The sequence below is a fragment of the Trichoderma evansii genome (assembly GCF_050947405.1).
Source record: "Trichoderma evansii strain SZMC 28006 chromosome Unknown GGI43scaffold_28, whole genome shotgun sequence".
Taxonomy (NCBI): Eukaryota; Fungi; Ascomycota; class Sordariomycetes; order Hypocreales; family Hypocreaceae; genus Trichoderma; species Trichoderma evansii.
In genome coordinates this window covers 410,617-438,413 of record NW_028145178.1, presented here as the reverse complement: position 1 = coordinate 438,413, position 27,797 = coordinate 410,617, and the positions used below count along the sequence as shown (strand labels likewise).

Below are 27,797 nucleotides of genomic sequence, written 5' to 3'. Positions count from 1 at the left end.
TAATTCCGAAATTAAGGTTTATTTTTTCCGCCATGTAAAGTTACTCTTTTGAGTTATAAGTAAGCATTTGCTACAACGCTAGCGCTTATAGGTATTACAAAAAAAAACCCGCATTGATGTTTTTACTAAACTAGTGCTTGTATGCACTCCCTCTTTGGGGCAAATACCTTTACAAAGAGGAAAAGGCATAGTATTCTTTAATATCACTGAATAATAAATATTTATAAAGATATAATTTATGTCAATATTTTGATCCGTATTCTGTAAATGCTTTGCAAATTATGCCGATATTGGTCCGCAAACTCATGCGTTATCTTGCGAAAATCCGAAATACCTTCATGGCAAATTTAAAGTCAGGTGTATCATAATTTAAACAGGCTTACCACAGTATATATAGAGTGTTCTCAACTCCCTTCTTTATTACAACTAACACTTGAATAACCGATCTATTTTTAAGGAAGCTTAGAATGAGACCTTTTACTGCACTCGTGGCTGTACTGCCAATGTTTATTGGCTCTGCGCGAAGTATAGAAGCAATGTTTACGGTTTACCCAAATGCCAGTATGATTTCGAAAAAAGGCTTCCCAAATTTGATTTGATACTAATTCTCTTTTTCCTAGACTGTGGTGATGGTGGTACAATTATTGTAGCAGAAAATAACGGAAAAGGTCAATTTTGGCCGAATCAGCTCAGCATCCGTGTCACCTCAATTCAAAATGGAAAACATGTAGCGCTTTATAAAGCTGGCTCCCAAACTGGAGCATTGACAAGGTTCTATGATCCTACAGGCTGTGTACAAGGTGACTGGTTAAGCTATGGGGTTTATGATGGAGGTCCATAAATATGTATATTACAGCATGCAGTTCTAACTCATCAAGAAAGGCTAGGTCTGTTCAAAAGACACTTTTATAGTGGAATTTTACATTCGTAATCAGAGACGTGTTCAAATTTATTGTAATGTAATGTCAATTTACAACAATGGACAGTGCTATTTGTATAAGTCGTGCTCTAATTGCACCCTGAGGCTGTTATCTACCAACCAGTCAAGCATAATGCAAAATGTCAAGCCAGCCTACTATCTCCATGTTAACCACACTAGTGACCCATGGCAATTAGATTTGGAGCTAGGGAGGGAAGAGCGAGAGCGAGAGCAAAATAGTAGCGCACAGATAAACTGCCATTCGTGTTCCCTCATACACATAAATTTAATACTTACGGGTAAACATAATTGTGTTTGTGTTGCACAACAAAGATATGCCAAACGCGGCTAATGAGAGCTCTTGGAGCGGCTACCGTGAGGCCATCAGCTATCATTAATGTTTTTATTTCTCCAGCAGAGTTAAATTATTTCGATGAAGATACTATTATTGCCCCTTCTACCTCTGTTTTACAACTTATGTGTACATCGAATCGAGATATAATAGTCTATGATTCTATAACGACCTCTGATGAGGCTACAGTTTAGAGTGGGGTTGAAGGTGTCCCACAGATATAAACCTGAAGAGGGGAAACTTTTGCAGTATATCTTGCAATGGAAATAGGTAAAAGTTCAATAGCGATGCTATTAGACAAAGCTAGATTTTTGTATTTTTGTCATTTACTACTAAACTAGTCCATATTAACTGAGGTAACTCCTCAGCGTTATCGCTGTAAGGCATTTTTTTCTTACCGTAATTAAGAAAGGTTTACAATAAACTCCAAAACTTTTTAAAGAAAAGAAAAAAAAAAAAAAAGAAAAAACAACTATAGCAAGAGGCTATCAAAAGCAGCTATCAGCAATTATTAGCAATTATTATTATTGAATCGCATAGAGCTATATACATGTAATCATGCCTAGATTCCTCTCAGTTAGATAAAATTAAAAGACGAAGGCCGGTGTTGACTGGATCTATAGGTGGGTAGCTATTATTGATAGTGTGTAACTTATAACTTGTATCTCACTAGGTGGTGTTATCGCTCAAACCCAATCAAAGTAAGCCGCATGAATATTGCAAATGAAGCTATAGTAAAAAGCGTCTCATTTATGAAGATTTCTTTATGAGATATTTGTTTCCTCTCAGCAGATCTTCCAAAATTAGGGTGTCAGTTGCGCCAAATGCTGATCTCATCACAGGACTGAGCAGTTGAAATTTCAAGAAGAGTTTCAAAACGTATCTCATGATGATACAGACTGGCAATACTGACACTACTGCATAAAAGCTATGAATTCCGAATTATCATGCGTGCCGCACGCTCAGCGATGCCATATACGGCTGTTTGAATATGCGCGGATGGAAGAACTGGGATAATGCTTGCGTCCACAACACGCAGATTGGTAGTACCGTAAACTATGAGTTCTGGGCTTACTACTCCACCGTCTTTCTCAGGAAGCATGGCACATGTTCCAACGGGATGATAAATAGACAGCGTGGTGTTGAGAACATACTGACGCCAATCCTCGTCCGTTTGTACTGCAGTGCCCGGTTCATACTCAGTAACCCATGCTGAAGAGAGCGGCGCCGAGTTTGCAATTTTGCGGCAGTACTTGGCGGCCTCAATAGCAGCCTGCACATCGTACTCGTTGGACAAGTATTGTGGATCAATTTGCGGTTTGGCATCGATGTCAGAAGAAGTGATGTGAATGTTGCCGCGGCTGAGAGGATGCATAACAACACCAATAAGCGTGAAGAAGCCTTTTCCATACAGAGAAGAGCCAGCTGCAGGATAACCCTTTACTCCGGTGTAGCCATCTGAGAAGATTACTTCCACTTGCGGCGACAGAAGCGACCCAATATATTGTAGCTTCTTCTTATCGACGATAGAGCCAAGAGAAAGCACCACACTTTGTGCAAGAGAGTTAAGTTTGGTAGCTAGATTGCCTACCACCTGATGCCAGTTTAGATAACTGTAACCACTTCCGGTGTAGTCATACAAAGAAGTCTGATTTGCGCGCCATAATGCAAGCTGTGCGGCTGCATACGTGGCATTGTATTTGAGTATGTCAAACGAAGTAAAATTGTCCTTCAGTTGGTATGATACTTGGTATCGAACGTGGTCCTGCAAATTCTCCCCTACACCGTTGAGGTTAATAATCTGATCTATACCAGCCTTTGATAGCACTGTCTTGCTACCTATGCCTGACAGTTCTAGCAGGCCAGGACTTTGGATAGTGCCGCTAGATAGAATAACCTCCCTCCTGGCCTGGATAACGGTGCCGTCCTGCAGCGTAACACCGGTTGCAGTATGTAAATTTTGGTCCTTGCGTAAATTGACCTTGGCTACACGCGTCTCAAGTAGCAAATGCAGGTTCTTCCCTGATGTTGGGATGTAGGAGTTAGCTGCGTAAGATCTCGCCCACGTTCGCGAGTCGACGTTGCTAGGCTGGTTCATATATCCGATGGGATTCCCCCCCAAGGAATTGAGGTTATACGGGATTCCCAAATCAGCCATCGACTGCAACCACAAGTTCTGCTGAGCGGGTATAACCCTATTTATCACAGTGTGGATAGGTCCATTGGTGCCAACTCCTTGGTCGCCATAGCTAGACGAATTGATACCCGTAAAGGTCTCCACTAGCTCCATTGCAGTAATCATGTTCTTCCAATTCCAAGACGGATTGCCGAGTTGCTCCCAGCCGTCGTATTCCTCAGAGGAAGATCGATCCCACGTCATTAAGTTCAATGCTGAGCTTCCACCAAGCACCTTGCCTCTGTTGGCTCCGAGGACTCGACCATTGAGTGCGGCTTGTGGCACAGTGGTAAAGTTCCAATCGTAAACGGTGCCGAGCGTCGACCCCTTCATGCCAGGAATATTAATGCGATCCTCATCCAAGGCATCAGGGCCTGCCTCGATCAACAGGATGCTTTTGTCCGGCAGGCCCTGGCTTAGCCTAGTTGCCAGGGCTGAGCCTGCTGTGCCGCCTCCTACCACCACCTGCGACAAAATGTCAGCGGCTATAATTCTGGTACATGACGAATATGCTTGAAGAAACTTTTTTGTGAAAATAAAGAACATACATAGTCATAAACTTGAAGCCGGCTGGAATTAGAACTAGCAGTGGCCACTGGGGCGACCACAGCCGCTATGAGCCAGGTAACCGGGATTGATTGCCTCATAGTCTTGATGCACAAGGTGACAAGGTCTGATCGGATTGGACTTGAATTAAAGAAAGGAGAGGAAAGTGGTAGAAATTTAAGCACTGACGCATAAGTACAGTCTCCTGTTAGTTCTCAAAGACCAACTTCAATAATTAGTAGCAAGGTATCTACGTCCTTCATTTAACCCGCGTTATTATAGGTGCAAAAGCCCAATAAATTACTACACCGCCTTTGCGTCACTTTGAGACAACGCACAGAAAAATTCATGGTATATTGCCTAAATGCGCCGTTTAGAATCGACCAACAGCGCTTGGCAATGTCGGGGCATACCAATTCAGGGAGGGAAGAAATAGGATAACGGCTCATCTATCCGAATTCGGCACGGGAACTGTTCTGTTTTCGCTACGCTTACTGCAATCAACCCTGTTGTCAAAAGGGACACTTTGCACAGAGACCAGGATTGGGATATACACCTGGCCAGGAACCCTTGCCACACGGCAAGATTTGACATGGGCCATCCAACAGCCTCAAAAGTTGCAGAGAATCGAATGTCACCTGCGCTAGGATGGAGCAAGGGTCGGGGAACGCGGGATGAAAAGTCCACACAGGCTCTCCCAACTGAATATTTCGACCCCCTTCGGCCATATATCCCCTTCGACCTTCGACCGTATGGGCTTGTATTCCGCATGTACATACTGTATAGGCAAATACGCTCTCTAGTATCTTACAGGTGTTTCAAGTGCTGAATTCGTTTGCAATCGGACTCCCAGCCTCAACCTTTGCTCCTATGAATGTAGCCGTACGGGGAAACTCTAGCTTGCATCGATGCTACCTTACCTCACACCCCCAGGTCGCAGTGCCTTCAACTAGCTGAAATAGTTTTTTTTTTTTTTTTTTTTTTTTTTTACATAAGACCATAGGCTCCCCATAAGATAGGCCGCATTGCGGCATTCTTCGTATCATTTAGGTGTCTTTCTGGCCCAATTCAACTAGAAGAAGTAGCACTGGGGAACCTTGACCATCGTGTCTCGCTTGGGGGATGGCAGAGTAGATGCTCCATTCGAAGTGCTGTGCGTCGACTGCTATAGTGCACAAGTCGCTATCAACGTTGTTTTACATCCATACATTCTCTATCTCCATTCTTGTGTGACAAGATCTGCCACCATGACTCGTCCACCACCACCGGATCCTCTTCCCCCGAACCGGAATATTGGGCCTACATTGATCGTCATTACGGCCATCCTATCCGCCTTTATGCTTCTTACGACAGGCCTGCGGATGTATACTCGCTTTTCTCTCCGTGCACAAGGCTGGGATGATTATTTGATGATCATAGTTAATGTTCTAGCGCTCACTCGAATGGCAGTTCAAATAGCACAGGTCGCAGTTTATAATAACGGTCGCCACCGTTGGTATATTAGCGAATCCGACTATATCAACAACAATATGCTGGGATGGTACGCACAAATCCTCCTTTTTGCTGGCGTGTGCTTCTTAAAATCCTCTATTTTATTCTTGATTATACGTCTAAGGGACGAGCCAAAAGTCCGCCGGATTCTTTACGTCGTTGTTACGGGTCTTTTTATTACCAACTTTGGGACTATCATCATTCTGGTTGCAGAATGCTCTCCTCCCTCTGTGTACTGGACTCAGGAAGGTGGAAAATGCTGGGACACCAGGATTCGCATCTACTCTATATATTTCACAATAGGTAAGGATATTATGCAAGATACGAGGCAGTTCATTTCGAAATGGATGTAATGTCCCCGCTAATATCAGTCAACTATGCAATAGCATATTCAATTGCAACCGACATACTATGTTCACTACTCCCTATATACGTTGTATGGGGCGTCCATATTAAGATGCATACCAAGGTCGCTGTCTGTGGCTTAATGAGCCTTGGTCTTCTGTAAGCCTGTTGCGTCAAATTTGATGCTTGACTTATTATCTTTAACCAAGCTAACCTGTCTGACAGTGCCACGGGTTTTGGTGTGGCCAGGGCCGCGTCTCTCGGCTTAGTAACCGTTGATCTCAGCTGTAAGTGTATTCTATCACTTAAATTTTCTAAGCTTCTATATCAGCTTTGCTAACAAGATTGATGGCAGGGGATTACGCGCTATCGGCAATTTGGTCCAACCTTGAACTGCTTTTAGGCATCATTGCCGCAAATGTGGCCATCTCTCGCTCTATATATGCCTTTTTTCGCGACGATAAGGCGACTGCCAGTTTGTCGGGTTACAGCTCCACAAATATTCGTCTGGGCTATTTGAAACAGGACGAACTGCGCAATAATGTGATAAAGGATACGGCGTCGACAATTGCCCGTCATCCATCTACCTCCAAGAGTGAAGAGAGCGAAGCCCCGTTGATATCTGTATCTAATACACTAATATCATCCAACTTGCTGAATTCACAAACGAAGTCGCAAGGTTAGGAAAAAATAAAAAATAAAAACAAAATAGAGCTTAGCATACAGAGATATGTTCAAAAATTTAATAATTAATTATATTAAAATGTTTAATATATATATACATATATCACTTTCCGATTGAGAATCCTTTTATACTAATATAACCACCCCAAGCCAGAACAATACCAATTAATACTACCTATACTAAACACTGCACCACCGCCATTACCGACATGCCTATAGTATCCTGTAATTGTCGCTGTGGCTGGCTGCCAAATTAATACACCTTCGGGGCTTACGTTCTCTTCAAAAAACGCCACTAAGGCCATACTCTTCCAATAAGGTCGTCGCTTACACCCATAAACATCCAACCTAGTTCAGGATTCTTTGACTCTTTGGTACGCCTGTAAGACACACCATGGCCAGCTCCTTATGCGCGAAACCCAACTCCGAATAACGTATTGCAAACTCATACCGCGTGATCTCCACAAATCACCTCGTTACCCGCTGATGCTGTTGACATGTTCGCCGTCGGGGAGACTGTGAGGCCGGACTCCAACATCAACTCGACGTATCTCTAATTGATGCGAGCGAGTAGCGCCAAGAGTACTTACTCAATAAAAGCCGTTTTCTCTCAGATACATGAGATTTACCCCTCCTTTTGCAAATCCAGAATAAGCGTTGGAAGGCTCCAGGCTGTGATATTTAAGATGGGAGCTCGTGATGACTGAATTTAAGCCGTGCAGAACGCTGACCCCACGTTTGTGCAAGTCATGATGTGTAAGGATCTCAAAAAGGATACCCTCTTGTTCAAGAAACCCAAGCATCATGAGATCAGCAGAAAATTCATGCAGCCGACAAAGCGCCCACATTGTGTATCCTGGACGTTTGTTCAGGATCGGGCGCTTCGATGAGGAATAACAGACACCGGGGCCATCGCCGTGGTGGTCGTATAAACAAAGACAAAAGTCACTACAACGTTTCATCTTGGGGAACTCGGAGCTATTTGAGACCTTGTCAATATTAAACGCCGGTCCAAGATCAGCAGTACTCAGCGGGCTAACTAGTCATGTTTTACAAACGCTCGTTGGCATATGCAAGGTACGTGAAAGTGGAAAAGATAAAACAAATTTTGTTGGAGTTATCCGACGTCTAGCATCTCGGTCGTACAAAGAGGGAGATAGAATCAGAATATCGGCCGTTGAGTGCCTCCAATTCGGCTGCATAAAGTCGCCTCGTCGCTGCAAATCAGATATGAAGCACTGCTGAGGATCACATAACGCTCCGGCAATGGGAAACTCTATTTGGACTATTATATAGTTGCCTTATGTCCCATATCATTGGTTTAGATATTACAAGCCTTTTATATCCATGATCTTGATATAATATCGATGCCATTGCTTTATGAAAAGCAGACTACCTACTGCGACAACAGTTGATCTCAAGACTCACGATAATTACCCTCCACGCTAAGGTGTATATTTCATTTGCAAAGAGTGGCTGCCAAATTTGTTGATCAATGTTGATAATTTCCCTGGCTGAAGAGGTAATTTAATTGTATAATAAAGTATGCCTAAATGAGATACTGGGGTATTAGGTTATATGTGCGTGTATAATCGTTAAACTACTCTAAGATCAAATATAATATATATTTGGCTGGCAATAAAGCTCGAATCTGGCATTATTAGGTCCTTGGTTGGCATAAAAAGCTGGTGTTTCCCATGTTTTCACCTGAATCAATATGCATGCACAATCCTATTACTTACATTACTGCATTGCTCACAAATGTGTACAGGCTGATATGAAAGCTCTTAGAACTTTGTGAGAGTAATGCCTACCACTACTATACAAGAAATTTGAGTCACAACACCAATCTCGTAATATTAATATACCAACTACCACTATCTTCACTTCGCTACTCTGCTTTTGTATAATACTAGCTCTTTGGTAAACAACCTTCCCGCGCTCCTGGAAAACAATAATCTTTACTTAACTCTTCCAAATAAACAAAGATTGTGGGGCACAGAAAATTTAGCACTAGAAGAGTAGCTCATCACGAAATCGAAGCTATATGCCTGAATCGTCCTCAGTAACGCTTTTCTCCGAGGCATATGACTTCCACGCGGCGCATGTCGAGTTCAGCGTATCGTAATCAATGAGGTCGGCAATTTCTGACTCGCGCACTATCCATTGGAGGCCGAAACCCTCACTCGTGTGCCATCCGATGTGGCAGTGCATGAGCCAGGCTCCCGGGTTGTCTGTCTCGAAGGCAAGGACAAGGTAGCCCGACGCTGGTAGCATAGCGACGTCGCGGCGTGGGGGATTATCCGTATTCAGAGTCACGCTGTCGCTATAGGTACCCGTGCCCTGGGCTAAAATGTAGAAATCGAAGCCATGCAAGTGTACTGGGTGCGGTACCGGCATCGTCGTGCTTATAACGGTATAAACCCACTCGTTGGCGTTGGGCACAGAGATAACAGCGTTAGAGGTATTGAAGGTGGTAGCACCGTTGTACACTTGTAATAAGCTTGGATCTTCCCAATCAACTACCATGGTTGTACTATTTAAGTACCATTTGAATAGATTATTGCTGTTCTTGCCCACAACTACCGGCTCGTCTTTGGTTGTTGTCTCGCTCGAAACTGTTTTGGCGACATATGGTACCAGATTAGACGTATCTTCGTCAGCGCAGCTATCGGTATATGAATAGCCTGTTGTCTCGGGTGTACCGGCGCTGCTGCCGTAGTAGACGATGCCTTTAATATCATCTGAGTTATCGTTAGACGAACAGGCACTCTGGGGGATAGCCCGCATCCAGAAATTATCAGCAACAGAAGACTGATTTGCAGTGATTATGACATCGTAACGCTGTCCTGTAGGGGCAAAGCATGTTAGCAGAGTTTCCTCGTATGAAACATGGAGGTCTAGAATACATACCCATCCCAATGCTCAAGATACTTGTATTGAAAGGTGTAATAGGAACGAGATCGCTGGCAATCACTTGCATGGTGTGGTTGTCAATGGAGAACTTGAAGTGTGAGTCGATAGCACCGTTGACAAGACGCAGTCTATACGTTTTCCCCTCCGTAAATGACGTGTTAAAACGGTGACCAGCATCATCAAAGACGTTTGTGCCATTAATAAGGCCCGTTGTCAGTGTAGGGGGGCCGTTTGTCTCTGCTGATTCGTACAGCTCGTCGGCGGTCTGGTGGCTCCAGTCGTTTAGGAACAGTACTCCCAAATCCTCGTCATAATTTGCAGTAGCCGGACCGTTGATAACAATGCCTCCAAATACACCCTCCCATGCTTGCAATGCAAAGTGAGAGTGGTACCATGTGGTTCCGTATTGAGTGGCCTTCCAGGTATAGGTGATGCTGCTACCAGGAGGGGTGGGACATTGAGTAATGCTAACAACTCCATCATTTTGATTTGTATAATTCTGGCGAATACCGTGGAAGTGGAGGCTAGTACCGTTGGTACTCGTCGAGAGTGCATTACTAACGTGGACCACCACAGTATCACCCCAATCGGCTAAGAGTGTAGGACCCGGAATGCTACCGTTGATTGCCTGTGCATAGCGTGAAAAGCCGTCTGGAGCTACTGTAACATCTGTAATCTCGAGCCAGTATTCTCGAGTTACGCCAGTGTCAGGGGCCTCATTGTAGTAGTCTGTCGAGATATCATAATCACACCACTCATTTCGAGTGGTAGCAGTATTTCCCGAGCACGCAGATCGGGGATAGAGGTCAGGAGACGCAGTTCTATCAAACGAAGGAAAGGCATACACAGCTCCAGAAATGAGTGACGCCACAAGGAGAGGAGGCCACATCATGCTGAAAAGGCCTATTAATAAATGAATGAAGTTGTGATAATGCTCGGAGCTGTGCTAATAAGGAAGGAATGAGTTGATAAGATGATCTATAGTTTTTATTTGTGAATGAGAGTGATAAAAATTTGATCAGATTGAATCAGGGCATAGCACACCTCTTATACTCGATCTTGGATTTGTTAAGCTTGTATGCCATATAGTCACTTGTGATTCTTTAGCCTAGAAGTGCCTCCTATCATTTCTAAACACTATGGTGTTTATGCAATTAACGATTCAACTACACGCTGTCCACAGTCTACATAACCCAGCACCCCATGATAGCTAGGGGAAGCCTACGCAATTGTTTTCTAAATCGGAATCCACTAGGGATATCAAAAGTCCTGGTATTAAGAACCCCTCGACGGCAAGGCAGATTTTTCCATACCCAAATCAATAACTTCACATGCGAAATAATGATATTCACTATCATGCGTTGATTTTAAAATCATCTTGAGCGCTTTGTAGTTGCGTAATTGATTGCGTAATCCGCTGCCCTTTGAAAAATAAAAATAAAAATTATAGTAGTTCCACGTTTCTCGTGGTGGGAATTATGTTTCAGAGTAGCCTTTACTCAACGGCTTTCATTCCTAAAAAATCGGACGGTTTATGTGCGCAGCACAGTAGCGCAGCACGGCACAGCACAGCACAGCCTCGATATAACGCCGGGGATACTAGCGCAGCATGCTTTTACTTAATCCGGTAGAGTGAAACTAAACAATAGGGAGAAGCTTTCGAACCAGTGATGACGTGGCTTTACATATACGTCTTTTTTTAGAGATCCCCTGAGTTACAAATATGGAAAGCTCTTTCTATATAAATGCCGGCTGCTAGGTTGTTCGGTATGTGGGGGATGCATATATACGCGATAAGTATCCGTTTTTTTCCCATTTGTCGTAGTCTCCTATACTATGCATGCAGGGTCGATTAGAATGAGTATTAGCGCATTCCGTGAATTTTATACGACATTGAAAATCTTCACGAAGGTATTAGACCAAAAGACCCGCTATAAGGGCTTTGTAAATCGAAAGAAAAGTCAATTGTAGTTATCTAATTTTACACAATTGAAGGCAATAATCAGCTCTTGAGGAATATAGGTAGTGGAATGCATATCTAATCTTGACCTGGCCAAGCTGCTTCTTCGAGCAAAATAACCCCCATTTCTTCGATCGAGGTAGACATGCAGTTATACAATTAGTACTTCTTTAGATTCTTAGAATTCATACAAATCGTAGTAAAGGCTTCCCGTACCACCTTAGCTGAAACTTCTTCTCTGGCATTTGGGATGAAGATTTATCCTCTTTGCATTTTATAGCATACCTTCGCCGCATATTGACGCGTGGCCTACAACACGCAAGGCAGATTATAGAAAGAGAATAATAAAGTTATCCGACTTCAAACAACCGTGCATAAATGTAAATGCGACGCTTAATTTCCTCTTTTGGTGCTATCTATCCAGCCATAGATAAAGGGAAGATAGCCGCCTATAAATGTTAGATAATTCTTCACACGTTTACTTCACCTTGCACTTATAACCCAATTTTAGCATTGTGTATCTTACTTAGAGAACGGCCAACATATAATCTTTTACTCCACGAGCCTATTTAAATTTTGGCTTGCTACAATGTACCACCTAAAGCTTTTTCTTCTTCCTCTGGGAGCTAGTCTTTGCAGCCTTGCCAATGGTGCCAATACTGGCGGCAATGTTCCCAGCAGCTTCAACTTATATGCCTATGGAGATGGAATTGGCGGATATCCAATTGTTTACCTCGACGGTGAGATACTAGCTCTTTAGCCCCTCAGCTAACATAACTCTTACGAACGCGTTAACCTCCAATTAGGCGTCGCTCATGTCGGCCAACAAAGCCAGCTAAACACCTCTACTCAAGTTGCACGCTTCTGTTAGTTTAATCCTTCTCTTTAGCCCATTTGGGAAAGTGGCATAATATTACCTTGAAACTTTCCTAAATTCACTCCACTGTTTCCGTTCTCACAATCTCCCTTTCCCATTCTTACTATTATAATATTGAAACACTATATTAACATGATCTGACACCAGCACTCTCGTCGAACACTCTCGTTGCCAACCCCAATAGCACCACTGACAATAGTGGATTTTCCAATGCCACATTTTTCGTTCCAGGCCCCAATGACTCGTCTCCGATGGCGGGTTTTGTCAATGGAACGCCGCCAGCTACAGCTATATCGTCGGGTTGGACATTCTATGGACAAACACTTCTGCTGGTGGGCTCATCAGGTCAATGGGACGGGCTTTTCTCCGCCGAGCCTACCGAAAAGGACGGTATCTTCTCTCTCAACTGGAACCAAACATCGGATACAGCTATCCCCCTATCAGTGCGTCTCACTACGCCTTCCAGTGCTACTAATTAAGAAGTGGCCCCAAGAGTGGGAATACCTGTGCAGTTATTATAGGCAGTTAATTTATTATGGCACAATTTTAAATGCTATCATCAATTAGAACTTTATACTTCAACCACCCATATGTAAATTTAGTCTATATAACAATTTTGAGATCTGTAACCCTATTGGTTATTGGATTACATTATCCTTGAAACTAACCCTGGATAACAATAAATGCGCAAGCTGGTCTAACCCATTTATGACGGCAATCATCTCTTCGCCACTCAGACCTGGATGTATAGAGCATATCCTCAGTACTAAAACTCCCCGTATCCTTGTTGTCAATGGTGCTGCCAAGTTATTCTCAATCGCAGTTTGTGAAATCTTCGCATTTAAATCATCTAGATTTGCGGCAGGAACATGAGGGGGATGAAACCGGAAACAAATAATACCCATCTGCGCTGGAGACAGGATCTCCCAGTCTTTTAGGCGCTCCAGGGATGACTGCGCTATTTCTGCCAGTTCAAATCCGCGATTGATGGCTTTGTCCATTGCATCTAATCCTAGGAGTTGGAAAGAGAACCATAACTTCATTGCTCTTGCCGGCCGTGTAAGTTCTGGTCCGTAATTCCAGAAATTTGGAAGTGATTCGGCTGTCTCGGCGGCGTCCTGAGTATATTCTGCAGTCGTGCCAAAGCTTTCCGTAAGAAATTTACGATGTCGCACGAGAACCATTCCGCAGCCATAGGTTTGGAAGAGCCACTTATGGGCATCCCAAGAAAGGCTATCACAGAGTTCAATGCCATTAAGAATAGCGCGACGTGATTGACAAAGCAGGGCAGATGCACCGTAGGCCCCATCGGCATGAAGCCACAAGTTTTGATCTCTTGCGATTGCCGCGAGCTCTGGAAAGGGATCAACAGTACCAGTGTTTGTAGTCCCAGCGTTACCGACAATGAGGAATGGAATTTTGCCCAAGGCTTTGTCTTGTTCAATGGCTGACCTTAGCAATGCCGTGTCAATACGCATGCTATCATCGCAGGTCACCTTGCGAATCTGGGCAGGGTGAAATCCAAGAATACCCAGCCCTTTTGCTAACGATGAGTGTGTTTGACTGGATGTGTATGCGACTGCCTTGCTTCTTTCTTCCAAGGAAAGCTTCTGGTCCCGTGCCAGCATGAGCGCGGATAGATTGGCCATTGAGCCGCCAGAAACAAAACATCCTCCAGCCGTCTCAGGATATCCAATTATGTCTCTCGTTAGCCACGATAAAAAATGCTTTTCTACAGCACTAGGTCCGGAACTTTGGAACCAGCTGCCAGCATGTGTGTTGTAAGCAGAGTTGAGCACCTCGCCCAGCCAGGACAGATCAGACGCTGGCGAGGGAATGAAGCCAAAGAATTTTGGATGGTCCATGCGGACCCGATACCCAAAAATTGTCTCCGCATTCGAAAGGGTAGTGTCAATTGAGGCAGGAAATTGAGGCGGTCTTGCGATATTCCCTATGTCTTTCTCTTTTTCCGAAGAGATTACTTTGACAATCGGCTGTGATGGTATGTTCTGTCTTTCCAGCACACAGTGGTCCAGCACTTTATGCGCCAGTTCAGCGAAACTGCGTTCTGACATGGTCGCTATGCCACCAAAGTTCATTCGTGTAAAATAGAACAGTGCTGATAATTATCTATGCAGATAGTCTTCCTCTTTGCAATCTTTGCTTTGAACTGTTTCGATATCCAAACTGGCATTTATGTATTATTCATGTCAGCCATTGAGTCATGCAGACGGGTAACGTCGGTCACAGGTCGTTCATTTTGGCCCTCAAGGCGATACCGGCGCAAGTTCGAGCGACTTCAAGTAAGCCTTTGGAACCCCGAATCGGAGAAATTTATTGAGGAGCGCTCCACTTATATCCCTACCCTGTTCTCTACCGGCGCAAGTTTATAAAGCAATCAAACGTTGAAACTCTGACAGCAGGATCGCGCATTTTATAGCGTGTATCTAATGTATCTAACGAAAGAACAAAAAGTGGCATTACAGTATTCCTAAATTAACTGTACAACGCCCATGCCATGTTCGAAAACTGCCGCCAAAAAGTCAGCCTGTTAGGTGTTATAAAACTATCACTACAATAATTGGAAGTCATAAATTCATGTTATCGACATGCCATCTCATGAAATTCATGAAATGAGTTTGAAATTTTTATGGCAAGCCAAATTTGACAATTCGTTCGATACTCAAACGCATCGAAGTTGAACTGAACGCATATGCAAAGGGTGGGAAAGTTACTTTGTCCGTATTTTGGTGGCAGTCGGGACTCGTAAACTACGGCCCCGCTTCATGGGGCTAGACAAAATAAACTAATACAGCTATGGTCCCCATAACATCTCCAATTCGGAGAGCTTGGCAATAAGCAATAAGCGAAACGCTTGAAGGACGTAAAAACCCGATGCCACACGCTCGCATTTTGTAAAGGCATTCATAAAATAACCTGGCCAGAACGCAAAGCAAAGTTCCATAGTATGCCACATGCAGGGATACGTACATTTTCTCTGTTACCGCCCACTAAAAGAAATATACTGGTACGCAAGGCGCCATGACAACGTTATAGACGTGCCGGGACGCACAAGCCTGGAGGGGAGGATGACAGTGTATCTTACTGTGATTATTAAAGAAAAATAGTAAAGTATTTTAATAGTCAATAATCGCGCTAGGAGCGAAATAAGAAGATATTATTTAAAAAAAATATTATAGACAGAAATAATACTTCTGAATTTTTTTTTAGCCGTAACACTGGAAATCTCAAAATGCGTTTGCTCAACAGAATTATACTGTACAATAGTGTCGAGAGGTACCTACCTATGCAACCGTACTGGATTGCGCGCGTAGCTAGGTAACCACAGATTCTGAAGCACCTTGTGGAATACCGCTATTAATACTGAGTACCAAGAGCCGCAATACTGCCAGGTGGGAATGGGAGATAATATCATGGCCTCCAATTTGGAGCTTTAGTGAGTTTTAGGGAACTCTAATGAATTTTAGTGAATCTTAGTGTGTAATTTTGATTGGCTCGCTTTGGCAATGGAAATCTAGCGACCACATTGACGCGCACTCGCACTGTTTCTACGTATTTTAAATGCCTGCATTTCCCCGATTTCCCCAAATCCCCCACATCTTACATCCTGCTGTGGTTCGATTGTTACGTGTAAGAAACAGTACTATGCCAAAGAACCCGCAAGCACCCCCAAAATCATACCAATGCCACCGGTGTAGCCGACTGTTCTCAAGGTCTGAACACCTCCAGAGGCATGAAAGATCGCGTGGGTACCAATACTTTCTGCTCAATTACGCAATCTTGTATTGATATAAGTCTACAGATACGAAAGAAAAGCCATTTCGGTGCCCTCAATGCCCGAAATCATTTACTCGAAAGTGAGTCTTCTATCAACTTGGTTGAAGACGATGGTGCTCATAATCAATTGGAAGAGATTTGCTCTCTCGACATGACCGTCTTTCCCACCGTTCGGAGACAGTATCAGAGCCTCTGTCTGCGGCTTCTATTCCAATACCCTACTCTTCTCGACACCCTTTGACATCTATTAATGGACTGTTGAATCCTCACACGGAACACTCCAACATACCGTCAGACTTGAACCAAAAATCCACACTCCAAGATACCAATGACATCGTGAGCGCTCCTTTGATTGCAACCGATACTCTACCAATAGTTACGGGAACATCAAAGTCATATGATGATAGCACTATTCCCCACAATAACTATGTGAATCAGCAGCTCAACTTTTCAATTGAAGAAAATAATAGCGATTATTTCGCAATCGGGTCAATGGATGATTTTACGTCTTTTATGGACAGTGTCTCCGTTCCTACACATCCATTCTCTCCGACATACCAACCCGTCCCTTTACTTTTTCAAGTGCCTGGGCCATCCTTTGTAGCTGGTCCCTATGAAGGTTTACCGTCTAATTCTTTACCGAACAATGAAGGGTCGGGAGAACAAGTGCCAAAGCTTTCTGGTACTGTAACGCCAACTGTGAAGGGTTCTAATTCTTCTTTTTCCCAAATTGAATTTCGGCTTCCTTCACTGCAGGCAGAGGGTTATAAACTAGCAGACTCAATCTCACACCTAAGGAATCTTCATTTACATATATCTGCAGACTGTCGGCAACGAATTATCAACGAGCTGGAAAACTTTCCTAATTGTGTTGATGAAGATTTCACTCTACCATCGAGACATGTGCTGTCTAGGTTTTTTGGAGGATATTTTAGCTCTTTCCACGACCACTTTCCCTTCCTTCATATTCCATCTCTGAGGCCCGAGAATATTACGGTAGAGCTATTCATTGCCATCGCAGCTGTTGGAGCTCGATATACCCATGAGTTAGAAATAAGCGTTGACTTATTCCATATGGCAAAAGCCTTAGTACTAGAACGTATTCGCAGGCATAAAGCCACACGTCCTGTCGCTACCGATAAAGAGATATTTCGAACGTCACTTGCACTAAGCACGCGAGCAGATGACGGTATCCATCGACGGGATCCTAGTTCTTTCAAGGACAGACAACAAAATACTGTCCAAATGATAGAGACAATGCTTCTTATGGTCGCAATTACGACTTGGTCTGAGCCAGGGTCTGCTTCAGATGCTCTGTCGATGCGCAGCATGTTGGATTGCCTCATTCGCGAAGAAGAGGTTCTTCGTGTGCGCCAGGAATCATATGGCGACTGGGAAAGCTGGATCCACCATGAGAATATTAAAAGAATCCTCTTTGTTGCATTTTGTTTCCTGAATATGCATACCATAGTCTTCGATCTCCCACCCGTTATGTGGGCAAACGAAGTCAGCGTTGACCTCCCCAGCTGTGAGAAGGAGTGGAGGGCAAAAAGCGAAGAGGAGTGGAAAAATATACGCAAGACTGTAACCCAAGCGGATCCAAGTTTCCGAGAAGCTTTTAGAGGCCTCTTCTCTAGCATCACCAAAACGCACGAGAGATTAAAGATGAGCCAATCGAGTTTCTCGTCATTAGGAGGATGTGCCCTGATACATGCTTTAATTCAGCAAATTTGGCTAGTGCGAAATGTTCGATTACCTCTTCAACGGCCTGAAGACAGCCTCTCAGCAGACCAAATGAGTGCTTTTGAGAATGCGCTCAGAAATTGGGCCATTTATTGGGAACAGAATCAAGAGTCTTCTATGGACCCTTTAAGCCCTTATGGTCCAATTGCTTTCACATCTACGGCTCTTATGAGGCTCGCATACATTCGCCTTAATATGAATTTGGGCCCTATACGCTATCTAAGTAGCTGGAATCCCCGTTTGATCGCGGAGTCACTTCATGCTAGCCCTTCAGTCCAGAGAAGCGAGAGACTGACTCAGGCGGCCCTTCATTGTGCGCATGCCCTCAGTATTCCAGTCAAATTAGGTCTCAGCTATATTGCTGAAACTCAAGTCAGATTTTGGTCTAACCAGCATGCTTTGTGTTCCTTGGAATGCGCTTTGCTGCTCTCTAAGTGGCTAGAGTCCGTCACAGTGAAAGACCCCAACCCACCGTTGACACAGACAGAGACACGGCTCTTGGATTTTGTGGTTCAGTTGGTGGCGGACACGGAATATAGAGTTCGATATGAGAAAATATACAAGAGGAAAGTCTTCCTCAGTGTGCAGACAGTACGCCTTTGGGCAAGATTGTACCAGTCCAAGAGCGTGTGGGAGGTTGTTACTTTGATTGGCGCTTCGTTAAATATATATGCAGACCTATTAGAACGGGATTACCTGCTAGCTTGACGTTTGGTAGCTATAGAATAGGCTTTATATCCCACTGAAGCATTTTCTTGCACTCGAAGTTCAATATGAACCAACTCTCTCCTCGATCAGACCAGTAAACTTTATCATATCTTTTGAACATGGCTCCAGCACCTCTTTTAATACAGGAATCCACCATTTTTCCATCCCCCCATTAAGCCCCACGGCTGTCGCATACTCAACGTATTCGGGGAAAAAACCACTTAATTCCCAATCAATAATTCCTGTAATTGTGTTGCCTTGGACAAGGATATTGCGTGGTGAAAGATCGCCATGGGTTAGGACGAATCTTCCAGACGATGTACGTCGCTGTTTCTCTAGTATCCGCTGCCATTTCTTATGCTGAAAAACTCCCCCATAAAGTCGGTTTACACACCAGTCATCAAATGACTTTTCGTCTTCAAAAGGACCACAGTATCTAGTAAAAGTGGTATCGTATAAGTTACGAGTAGGTTGTTGATTAATGCGACCGATGAATGGCTGTGTTAGAGTGCGCATATGTCGTATTTGGGCGCGAAGCTGCTCTTTGATGGAAGCCTGATCATCTTGAGACATGTCCCTCCAGATATCTACTAATGGTATTCCAGGAACTCGCTCGCTAACCATAACACGCGCAATAGGCCTTTTGGTAACAATATCATAAGTTCCAAATACTTTGGGTGCCAATACACCATGCTCTGCAGCGTAACCCATCATTTCCCCCTGGGAGCGGTCTAAGCCATCCGGGCTGCTGACTTTCAAGGCTAGCAGCTCGCCCTTAGAACTGGTATGTTCGAGAACTCGATTTCCCCAAAAATTGTGAATCTCTTTTCCGATAATCGCATCCAGGTATGAGAATTTTGGGAACTTTGGAAGTAGATCGTTTGTCTCTACTTTTTCCTCCTCTTTCATCTCTTCTATTGTATTTGGCAAGTCTGAGAGAGCTGACATGGTGATTAATTGAGTGTGAATGACCCTGCAGCCGTAAGGGAACGAGATGTAGGCAGTATTTGTTAAAATGTAACTGCTGAATTGACAGTAGTTGGTGATATGGAAAAGAAAGGCGACTTCAAATAAATAGCTTAACAATCACGTGTATAGTACTGAGTACGCGTAGTAAGTTACACACGTGATCTGGAAAGCTATGAGGCTGAAATGATACCTTAATGCAGAGACGCCCGCCATCCAGTAAGGCCAATGTGTAATCCTTGATTATCATATTTCGTGTTTTGTCGAATATTCGCGGCGCCAAAATAATGTGGCCTATTATTGTTTAAATGGCGAAGAATACGTCATCTACGGCGTTTAGAAACATGGTAGGACCAATCGAAGTTCAAAAAGCCTTCCCTATCCCAGGTGCCACAGTCATGGCAACTCGGATAAAGAAGGCTGGTGATGAGATATAGAACACCTTTTTCTCCGGGAGCATGAGCAGACCAGATCACCAACAATACAACATGATCATAAATAATTGTCAGCATTTTTGCTATTTGGTTTTGCGGAATTTGAATTGGAATCGCCCTATGGAGGTCTCTAAAGAGGCCATTAATTATGTTGAATCCGAATCAACACCTTTACTAGGCATTGGGAATCTCGTTCAGGCTTTCCGAAGACGACAGGACCTATATCCAAATCCAGTATTGGACAAAAATGGGGTTTGGTGGCGATTTAATATAAATGGTCAAGCGAGGGAATACTGGGATGAGAATACTGGAATTTGGTTAGATCCAACTCCACGGCCTAAAGTCCGAATGTACCTTGAATGAAATGGCGAGAACATCGTGTAACTCTTAAATGACGAAAGCTTAGTTATATTATTAAAATTATTGTTCGCAGCAAATTGAATTAATTGTGTGCAGCGCTTGACTTCTGTTACACGTAAAATTTATTGCATCAAGATAGCTAGATTGAACTAACATGTACGCATTCAATAAATATATACACATTATATAGCTATAATCGGGTATTAATAGTGTTTAATTACAGCACTTATTCATTCTAGGTACCTTAAGTTACTGTACTTATCGCTCATCGCCCCTCTTCTTCATAATTTATATCTCTTTATCCAGTTCGCTATCCACCGCAAGTGTATTCATGAAAATTGAAATAAGAATATCTATCTGCGCCAAAGAGAAATATAATAAGAGATTATTATACTTGAGAGGTATTGGCAAACCTTGCGGTAAATGATTGATTTCACTCACTAATAAGTAAGCAACTATGAGATATTCATGATATAATAGCTCTTTATATGTATATTATTCTATACTTAAAGTCTTCCTTTCTTCCTCCAAGGGGCAATAATATTTCGCGGCCCTTTCAATACACGTGGTGAAGTCCAAATCTTATTTTTAGAATCACTACCTGCCATGAGGCTGATCAAGTATTCTTTCACCTGTACTGGCATCCCGGCCCTTCCTGCAGAGTCAATCCAATCTGTAAAATCGACTTTGGAGAACTTCGTACCATGTTGTCTCTCCAAGTATTGCCCAAGCTGATCTAGCCGAACCCAATTGCTCTCGACACCACAGTGGTTGCGATACTGCACATTTACTCTTCCACCATTGACTATATCCAAAACGTCGGCCACGATATCTTGTGCCACATCATCGATTCCCACAAATTGCAGCCATCTATCTACTGAAGGCATACGAGGAACACTTTTCAGCTTTTCTGCAAAATTCAGGATATTATGCATTACATCAAGCTGGGGCGCATCTGGCCCAAGGACATAGGTTGGTCTGTGTATCGTAACTGGTAGCCCAGAGCCGGCATGAGCATTTTCAAGATATTTTTCTGATGTCCACTTTGATGCGACATACCCGTTTGCGTTTTTCTGAGGTTGCAGTACGGATATTGCCTCTTCATATAATTCATCTATTCCAAGCTGAACAACACCAGCTGTCGAGACGAAATGAAAGTGTAATAGTGGCCTATCAATTGCATGCTTTATGGCTAGTCGTACAAGGGCTTTCGTAGAAAGAACATTGGCTGCACGAAGAGTCCAATAACTTCGAAGGAATGAGACGTCCGCGCCATTGTGGATTATTACGGAAGCCTGAGAGAACACACGTCTTGCGGCATCATTCGAAAGCCCAAGAAGGGGATCTCTTAGGTCCCCCGGATAGATGATAACTTTTGGGGAGTTGACAAGAGGTTTTGAGATATCTCGAACAGCGATGCAGTGTACTGCTTTTACTTTATTATCGCTAACAAGCCTTTGCAATATGTGTCGGCCGAGAAAACCCGTAGCCCCTGTCAACACCACTACCGTTCCACCTGGGAACCCGTCAGTAGGCTTATGATCGTTACCGATTGATGTGACGGCTGGAAGCTGCTCATGAAAGGCCACTTCGTCTTTCCAGTTAATATCTGCTTCGCTTTCGCGAGATACGTCATTTTCTATGGCTAGTTTGTCCAATAACAGTGCCATTCGTCCTAGCGTACTTGCTTCAAAAAATGAGGCCAAGGGAAGGAGGACACCGAACTGCTTGTGCACTTCATTCTGTACGCGAATAAGAAGTAATGAATTGCCGCCGAGAAGGAAAAAATCAGCATCAGATGTAATTATATCCTCAGTCACGATATCACTGAGCACAGAAAGCCATATTTGCTTCATTTTGCCTTCATTTATACTTCTCATTGGCTGTTCCTGATTGTCGTACTGCTGATTGTCGCGGAGTATAGCAGCCATTTTGCCGAGAGTGCTAGCTTCGAACAGCTTCGCTAGTGGGATGTCATGGCGTGTTCGTTCCTTCATTTTACTTTGAACCTTGATTAATAGAAGCGAATTACCGCCAACTAAGAAAAAGTCGGAGCTTTCATCTAGTGTCTGTCCATCAATTAGATCACCCAAGATGTCCCTCCATATTTTTTCCATCTCATTTTGCAACTGCGCACTCCGGCTTTGGATTAAATGTGGCGGGGACTTCAGAGGCTCAGCGGCCTTCTTCAGCGGGGATTTGGAGAGAAATTTCCGATCAACTTTTCCATGGTGACTTAGTGGCATAGACGGCAATGCTATCACGACAGAAGGACGCATGTATTGTGGTAGCGCGAGACCAGAGACAATGCTACGGAGCATGCTGTCGATTGCTGGCCCGGTGGTGCCGTACTTATTCTGAACGTCTTGCGCAGGTGTAACATGCGCAACGAGGAATGCAGACGCTGCATCCTTCTCGTCATGATATCGAATATGACAAACAGCTTCCAAAATATCGCCTTTTCCTGTAGCTACCATAGCTACTTCGACTTCCCGAAGCTCAAATCGCTGGCCTCGTAATTTGACTTGGGTATCACCGTTAATGCGGCCTAGCGCCACAAAGACGCCATCCTCTCGCATATAGCCACGATCGCCACTAAGATGCACATGTATCCACCCGTTGGCAACTGCTCGGGCACTAGCAAGTGCGTCTTTGGGGAATCTAGTCGCCGTAAGGTTTGGCTGGTTTATATATCCAGAAGCAACGCCGGCCCCTCCAATGACAATTTGGCCCGGGACACCCGCGGGAAGAGGGTGATTGTCCTGATCCATGATGTATACGCTGTAATTAGGCATGGCTTTGCCAATGGGGAAAGACGAAGTGTCTAAGTTTGGATCTCGATATAGAATCTCATGGGCATTTGGAATAATTGTCTCCGCAGGACCATAGGCGTTTAAAAAGCGTAAGTCCAGTTTCTCTAGCCTCCTGAGTCTTTCGATTAGGTTACCACCAACCTCCTCCCCGGCAGATATGTGCCACTCCCATGCTGAGTTGCGCAATTGCTGAAAATCTCCGTGCTCAAGCCAAGATGTGGCTTCTGAGGGGACTGCAAGTGTCAAAGTTATCCCATGAGAGACGATAAGGGCGGTTAATGCAAATGGATCTCTTCGAACATCTTTCCCGGCGACGACAATAGTTCCACCTGTCGCAAGTCCAAGCAACGACTGCCACCAAGAAACATCGAAACTGAGGGCAATTTGCTGGAGGACAGTCTGGGGCTTCATGGGAAAAATTTGAAGGAACCCCTTAATGGTATTACTGACCATTCGGTGAGGAAGAGAAATTCCCTACTCATCTATTAGCGTGCTAATATGGCATTAAAGAATAATAAAGGGCGCTAATTACCTTTGGTGTACCAGTTGATCCGCTTGTATATAGTACAATTGCTTCATCTGGAGGCGCAGAGCTATGAACGTTGATGGCTATTACCTCGCCAATGTCATTAGCTATATCAACGTCGACTATGGTTGCGATCTGCGCGCCGTCTATATCTTCACAAAGCGCTCTGGTCGCATCGTGGATTAGAATAGCGGCAACATTGGCGTCGCGCATGATTGAGTTCAGTCTTTCAGCACCGTGGGTAATTTCCAAGGGGACATAGCTCCCTCCAAATCGCCAAATTCCGAGCATAGAGCATATCCAACTCACACTCGGCTCTTGGAGGACACCAATCCTAGATTTGGGTGAAATGCCGGATACAGAAAGCGCATGGGCAATCTGAGCTGATTTATTCATCATTTCGGCGTAAGAAAGCTTGGCTCCATAGGTATCCTTCAGCGCGATTTCACTGGCACGTTCCGTACAGATATCATCTAGGAATTTATTGAGAGATCCAAGTTCAACGTCAAGACTAGTCCCTGTATTTATAGTCAGCCACAGTTAGTGATATAGTCTTTTTTTTTTTTCTCTTAGCAAGAGACAGAGCCAGGACGTACCTTGCCCAAGCTGGATCGCTTTTTGAATCGCTGCCCCATTAAACATTTGTGGCGCAAGTCCTGAGAGATGGATATCGCTGGTGAAAGCATCCATTAAGTTAATGAAACAGTCTAGTAGAATCTGGGCGTCGCGTTCCGTATATAACTCCTTCTGGACCATGAATGCTATCCAAGGATCACCTCTAGGTGGATCGATGACGGCCAACATGATATCGTATAGAGTTTCCCCTATCTCATACTCGTTGTTCTCTATGATACCATCCCGAAAGGATCTTGATTCTCTTACGGGAATATAGTTGATGAACGTTTGGAACAGAGGACTATGCGAAGGGTGTCGAGTAGCCTCAACTTCGTCTAGTATGACGTCAAATGGAACTGCTGAGTGATTCAGAGCCGCAAGAATTTTATTTTTGTTTTCTTTCAGCAAAGAAAGAAAGGATCTTGACATTTGTGAGCGCAGTCGAAGCGGGAATAGGTTCAAGAATATACCGATACTGTCTTCAGAGCCTGGATCATTATGCCTGTTTGCGCTTGCCACGCCGATGCAAATATCTTCTGATTGGGCCAGTCGACCCAGAAGGATTTGAAAGACGGTCACATAAAAATTGAAAGAAGACTGGATATACCCCTGTTTTCGAAGTCCTTGAAGCTTAGCCGTAATGGCAGAGTTCAATCGCCTTTCCGCTCTAACATGGCGGTAGGTTGTTCTAACTATTGGACGAGATCGGAGCGTATTCGGCGAAAGAGGAAGAATAGGGAAAATCTCTGGAGGATCTTCAAATTCGCCCTTCCAGAATGTGATATCATTTGCATATTGCCCTGTACGAAGTCGTTCAAGTTGTCTTTTTGCAAATTCGTTTTGTTGGAACGGTGGCGGCAGCTTTGTTCCCTCATAGGCTAGCCTAAGATCCTCAGTGATAGCCATAACGCTCATTCCATCGATGTTTATGTGATGGTATCCCACGATTAGATGGTGTCGGGCTGGAGACTCCGTAAGGAGCAGAAGTCGTAAGGTTTCACCTCGAGCAAGATCATAGACATGATTGTTCATGGTATCGATTTCTATGCGTAATTGCGTTTGAGACGTAATTATCTTCGTTTCCAGGTATAATGGAGACTCGGCCAGGATCCCTTGCTTTGGTTGATGGGAGTCGTCGGTGAAAAATGCCGTCCGTAGCCCTTCATGCCGACTGGCCATCTCGCGCACAAGTCGTGAGAGCATCTCAATATCGAGATTTGCTGTGATTAGGAATGAAACTGTGCCATTAAAGAAAGTCGGATCTCCGACAAACTGGGTCATAAACCAAAAGCCTGACTGTCCAAAGGACATTGGGAGAGTCTTGACGATTTTCTTTTGCGGAGACGATTGCATATATTGCTCAACTTCATGATTCACAGAAAGTTTGCCTTCTGCTTGTCTTTCAGCTTTACGAGAAAGGGAATTTTGAACCTCGAGCTCGATGTCTTGGTTGGAGTTTGAGGACGATATACTCAGTGGAGATGTTGTGAGACTAGTGCCATCAACAAAGGTAGGTGAAGAGCGATCGAAACTATAAAGCGTGCTTGCTTCTGAACCACGCGTTGTCTCGGGTAAAGATAATCCCTTGCGCCCATCTGAGCTTCTCAGACGCACACAACCTAAAGCATTTAACTTGTGTCCACCGAAATAGATTGTTCTAATTCGAAAATTCAAGAAATCTGTCCTGTCTCCATTTCTTTCATGGCTGCCGGTTGACTGGAGCTCAAGCATGATCTCAATTGCTTCTTCTTGGGGTTTTAAATCGATGTTATTTTCGATAAAGAAGTCGTCAAGCTCAAATTTCCGAAGAATTCTTGATCCGGAAAATTTCAGAGATGCCTCAGCAACCATTTTGACATACCCAGATGCTGGAAAAATACTTGGTAGTGAAACATGCTGGTCAACAAGAGAGAGTAATTTTAAAGGATATAGTGTATTTCGCCAAGTAATACCTAATCCTAACGGATCGATGGTTGGGGCCCCAAGAAGGGGATGCGCGACCTGAACTTCAGGCAGCGCCTTGTTTTCGGTATGAAGCTGGATTGACATTTCGTCTCCATATATACGGCACTATAGCCTGAGATCATATACTCCGCGAGGCGCTTGCAAAGGAGGGAGTTATTTAAATCGGTATTCATTCGACAGCCGCAGTGGTATAATTCCTCATATGGCTTCACGGGAAAAACCGAGAATAGCAAAAGGAGTGAGATAAATAGCCTATACTGCAGGCGGCATAAGCCCTAATTGATTGCAGTTTGACGCAGCAGATAGCCAAGAGCCTCGTTTATACTTTTTGTACACCCACTGTCAAATATTATGGCAATATGTAACGAAATATGCCTGAAGAAGATACCATTGAATGGTGAATGGTAAATTAGAATAGCTGTGTAATGGATATGGGTGCTAGAGAATTTACGAAAATCGTTGAACAAAGATCGGAAGAGAAAAAGGTAGAGCCAGTGTCGCTATAAATATAAGTCAACTATGGTGGCTGGATGCCCTGTCCTGCATAGCTAAGACCAGGTAGTATGGTAGGCTATCGTCAACGTAAAAATTGGCCTATCTGCCTTTACGAATATACGGATAGTAAGACATGTGTAAGGTCGATATACGGAATAGTCGCTATACTGCTTCAAGGATCACCCTTAGCGCGTTACACAGATGCGAGGCACAGCCAATGATATATTCTAATACACATGTGACCGCGCGCAAAATGATGACTGCATGTGCCAATAGTTTATAATGCTGACAAGTATATTAATACGGTCGTGTCATATTTTCACATCAATTATTAGCGACTAGGTACAATTGGGGCTTCTTATTAATGGAAAAAAAAAATTCAGACAATACTCCCTGCCCAAGATGTAAGTTCTTAGTCAACAAAAGACTCTGGTATGTCGTAGTATAGAAATATATTACTTTCTTATTAGGTAAAAGATCAGTCCTTCTATCAGCATAAAATTGTGGACTAATGCTGCCGGTATAGAATATACTTAACAATCCTCAATTGTAGCAGCTCGTGCGTATTTGTATTCTACCAATACTATAAAAATGAGAGACAATCTTTGCTTATGGCATAGTGGTGATCTCTGAAGAGCGGGCTAATAGAAGCCGCTATTCAGGCTTATTACTATAGATAATACGATTGTTCCACTTGGATGTATCTGTTTGCTGTCTACAATTATACTACTTGCATCAAGCAGCTGATAGCAAAAGTGGATCGGAAGTGAATAGGTACATGTAGGCATGAAAATAAGAATACTAGTGCTAAAGGCTTAGCGCAGTTAACTTTTACACCCTATGAATTTTAGTATGCTAACTACCTATTTCTTTATTCTCTTTTATTTAGGGATGGCTTATCAAGCATCCAAGCAGGCGTAACCGGCATCCAAAAAATTGGAATTTTACCCATTTACAGTTAGCACGGGCCTAATTCCAAAATAAAGCTAAAGTACTATAAAGTATATATTATTAAAATATAGCGCTTATTCACTATAATACAGCGCCTGATTATTATAATATAGTACCTGCCTGCTATAATATAGCCCTTTCTTCCTTTAACATATAT

The 27,797-nt window shown here is 43.6% G+C and overlaps 8 protein-coding genes across 8 annotated transcripts; 3 read left to right on the top strand and 5 right to left on the bottom strand.

Annotated features, from left to right (window-relative positions):
* Positions 1–1,823: 1,823 nt before the first annotated feature.
* Positions 1,824–4,247, bottom strand: GGI43DRAFT_416655 (GMC family oxidoreductase). The gene is made up of 2 exons (XM_083207327.1): positions 3,996–4,247; positions 1,824–3,912 (listed from the first exon to the last, which is right to left on the bottom strand). Exons 1-2 carry the CDS (start codon positions 4,092–4,094, stop codon positions 2,200–2,202), a joined length of 1,812 nt encoding a protein of 603 aa, XP_083056275.1. The 5' UTR covers positions 4,095–4,247; the 3' UTR covers positions 1,824–2,199.
* An 812-nt stretch (positions 4,248–5,059) lies between these two features.
* GGI43DRAFT_416652 (uncharacterized protein) lies at positions 5,060–6,604 on the top strand. The gene is made up of 4 exons (XM_083207326.1): positions 5,060–5,787; positions 5,871–5,988; positions 6,055–6,116; positions 6,185–6,604. Exons 1-4 carry the CDS (start codon positions 5,241–5,243, stop codon positions 6,511–6,513), a joined length of 1,056 nt encoding a protein of 351 aa, XP_083056274.1. The 5' UTR covers positions 5,060–5,240; the 3' UTR covers positions 6,514–6,604.
* A 1,952-nt stretch (positions 6,605–8,556) lies between these two features.
* GGI43DRAFT_430926 (Cupredoxin) lies at positions 8,557–10,321 on the bottom strand (the record flags this gene model as incomplete). Its single annotated transcript, XM_083209349.1, has 2 exons — positions 8,557–9,362; positions 9,427–10,321. The coding sequence occupies 2 exons, from the start codon at positions 10,319–10,321 to the stop codon at positions 8,557–8,559; spliced, it is 1,701 nt and encodes a 566-aa protein (XP_083056273.1).
* A 1,657-nt stretch (positions 10,322–11,978) lies between these two features.
* GGI43DRAFT_430924 (uncharacterized protein) lies at positions 11,979–12,746 on the top strand (the record flags this gene model as incomplete). The annotated part of the gene is made up of 3 exons (XM_083209348.1): positions 11,979–12,129; positions 12,196–12,255; positions 12,414–12,746. 3 exons carry the CDS (start codon positions 11,979–11,981, stop codon positions 12,743–12,745), a joined length of 543 nt encoding a protein of 180 aa, XP_083056272.1.
* A 92-nt stretch (positions 12,747–12,838) lies between these two features.
* Positions 12,839–14,523, bottom strand: GGI43DRAFT_416650 (pyridoxal phosphate-dependent decarboxylase family protein). The gene has a single exon (XM_083207325.1). The coding sequence runs from the start codon at positions 14,363–14,365 to the stop codon at positions 12,905–12,907; it is 1,461 nt and encodes a 486-aa protein (XP_083056271.1). The 5' UTR covers positions 14,366–14,523; the 3' UTR covers positions 12,839–12,904.
* A 1,374-nt stretch (positions 14,524–15,897) lies between these two features.
* Positions 15,898–18,545, top strand: GGI43DRAFT_227034 (transcription factor domain-containing protein). Its single transcript, XM_083200466.1, has 3 exons — positions 15,898–16,032; positions 16,090–16,144; positions 16,199–18,545. The coding sequence occupies exons 1-3, from the start codon at positions 15,933–15,935 to the stop codon at positions 18,513–18,515; spliced, it is 2,472 nt and encodes an 823-aa protein (XP_083056270.1). The 5' UTR covers positions 15,898–15,932; the 3' UTR covers positions 18,516–18,545.
* Positions 18,546–18,575: 30 nt separating this feature from the next.
* Positions 18,576–20,544, bottom strand: GGI43DRAFT_425853 (kinase-like domain-containing protein; the record flags this gene model as incomplete). The annotated part of the gene is made up of 2 exons (XM_083208556.1): positions 18,576–19,447; positions 20,529–20,544. 2 exons carry the CDS (start codon positions 20,542–20,544, stop codon positions 18,576–18,578), a joined length of 888 nt encoding a protein of 295 aa, XP_083056269.1.
* Positions 20,545–20,754: 210 nt separating this feature from the next.
* GGI43DRAFT_430922 (non-ribosomal peptide synthetase) lies at positions 20,755–26,346 on the bottom strand. Its single transcript, XM_083209347.1, has 3 exons — positions 24,211–26,346; positions 23,621–24,132; positions 20,755–23,562 (listed from the first exon to the last, which is right to left on the bottom strand). Exons 1-3 carry the CDS (start codon positions 26,276–26,278, stop codon positions 20,782–20,784), a joined length of 5,361 nt encoding a protein of 1,786 aa, XP_083056268.1. The 5' UTR covers positions 26,279–26,346; the 3' UTR covers positions 20,755–20,781.
* Positions 26,347–27,797: the final 1,451 nt, after the last annotated feature.

Bases quoted from the DNA above. Each gene is read 5' to 3' on its own strand.
- GGI43DRAFT_416655 (XM_083207327.1), bottom strand. From the start codon at position 4,094: ATGAGGCAATCAATCCCGGTTACCTGGCTCATAGCGGCTGTGGTCGCC. The intron at 3,913-3,995 runs GTATGTTCTTTA...ATTTTGTCGCAG, and splicing joins GGCTTCAAGTTTATGACTAT to GTGGTGGTAGGAGGCGGCAC.
- GGI43DRAFT_416652 (XM_083207326.1), top strand. From the start codon at position 5,241: ATGACTCGTCCACCACCACCGGATCCTCTTCCCCCGAACCGGAATATT. The intron at 5,788-5,870 runs GTAAGGATATTA...ACTATGCAATAG, and splicing joins CTCTATATATTTCACAATAG to CATATTCAATTGCAACCGAC. The intron at 5,989-6,054 runs GTAAGCCTGTTG...CCTGTCTGACAG, and splicing joins TTAATGAGCCTTGGTCTTCT to TGCCACGGGTTTTGGTGTGG.
- GGI43DRAFT_416650 (XM_083207325.1), bottom strand. From the start codon at position 14,365: ATGAACTTTGGTGGCATAGCGACCATGTCAGAACGCAGTTTCGCTGAA.
- GGI43DRAFT_227034 (XM_083200466.1), top strand. From the start codon at position 15,933: ATGCCAAAGAACCCGCAAGCACCCCCAAAATCATACCAATGCCACCGG. The intron at 16,033-16,089 runs GTGGGTACCAAT...ATAAGTCTACAG, and splicing joins CCAGAGGCATGAAAGATCGC to ATACGAAAGAAAAGCCATTT. The intron at 16,145-16,198 runs GTGAGTCTTCTA...ATCAATTGGAAG, and splicing joins CCGAAATCATTTACTCGAAA to AGATTTGCTCTCTCGACATG.
- GGI43DRAFT_430922 (XM_083209347.1), bottom strand. From the start codon at position 26,278: ATGTCAATCCAGCTTCATACCGAAAACAAGGCGCTGCCTGAAGTTCAG. The intron at 24,133-24,210 runs GTACGTCCTGGC...CTATAAATACAG, and splicing joins AGCGATCCAGCTTGGGCAAG to GGACTAGTCTTGACGTTGAA. The intron at 23,563-23,620 runs GTAATTAGCGCC...ATAGATGAGTAG, and splicing joins GATCAACTGGTACACCAAAG to GGAATTTCTCTTCCTCACCG.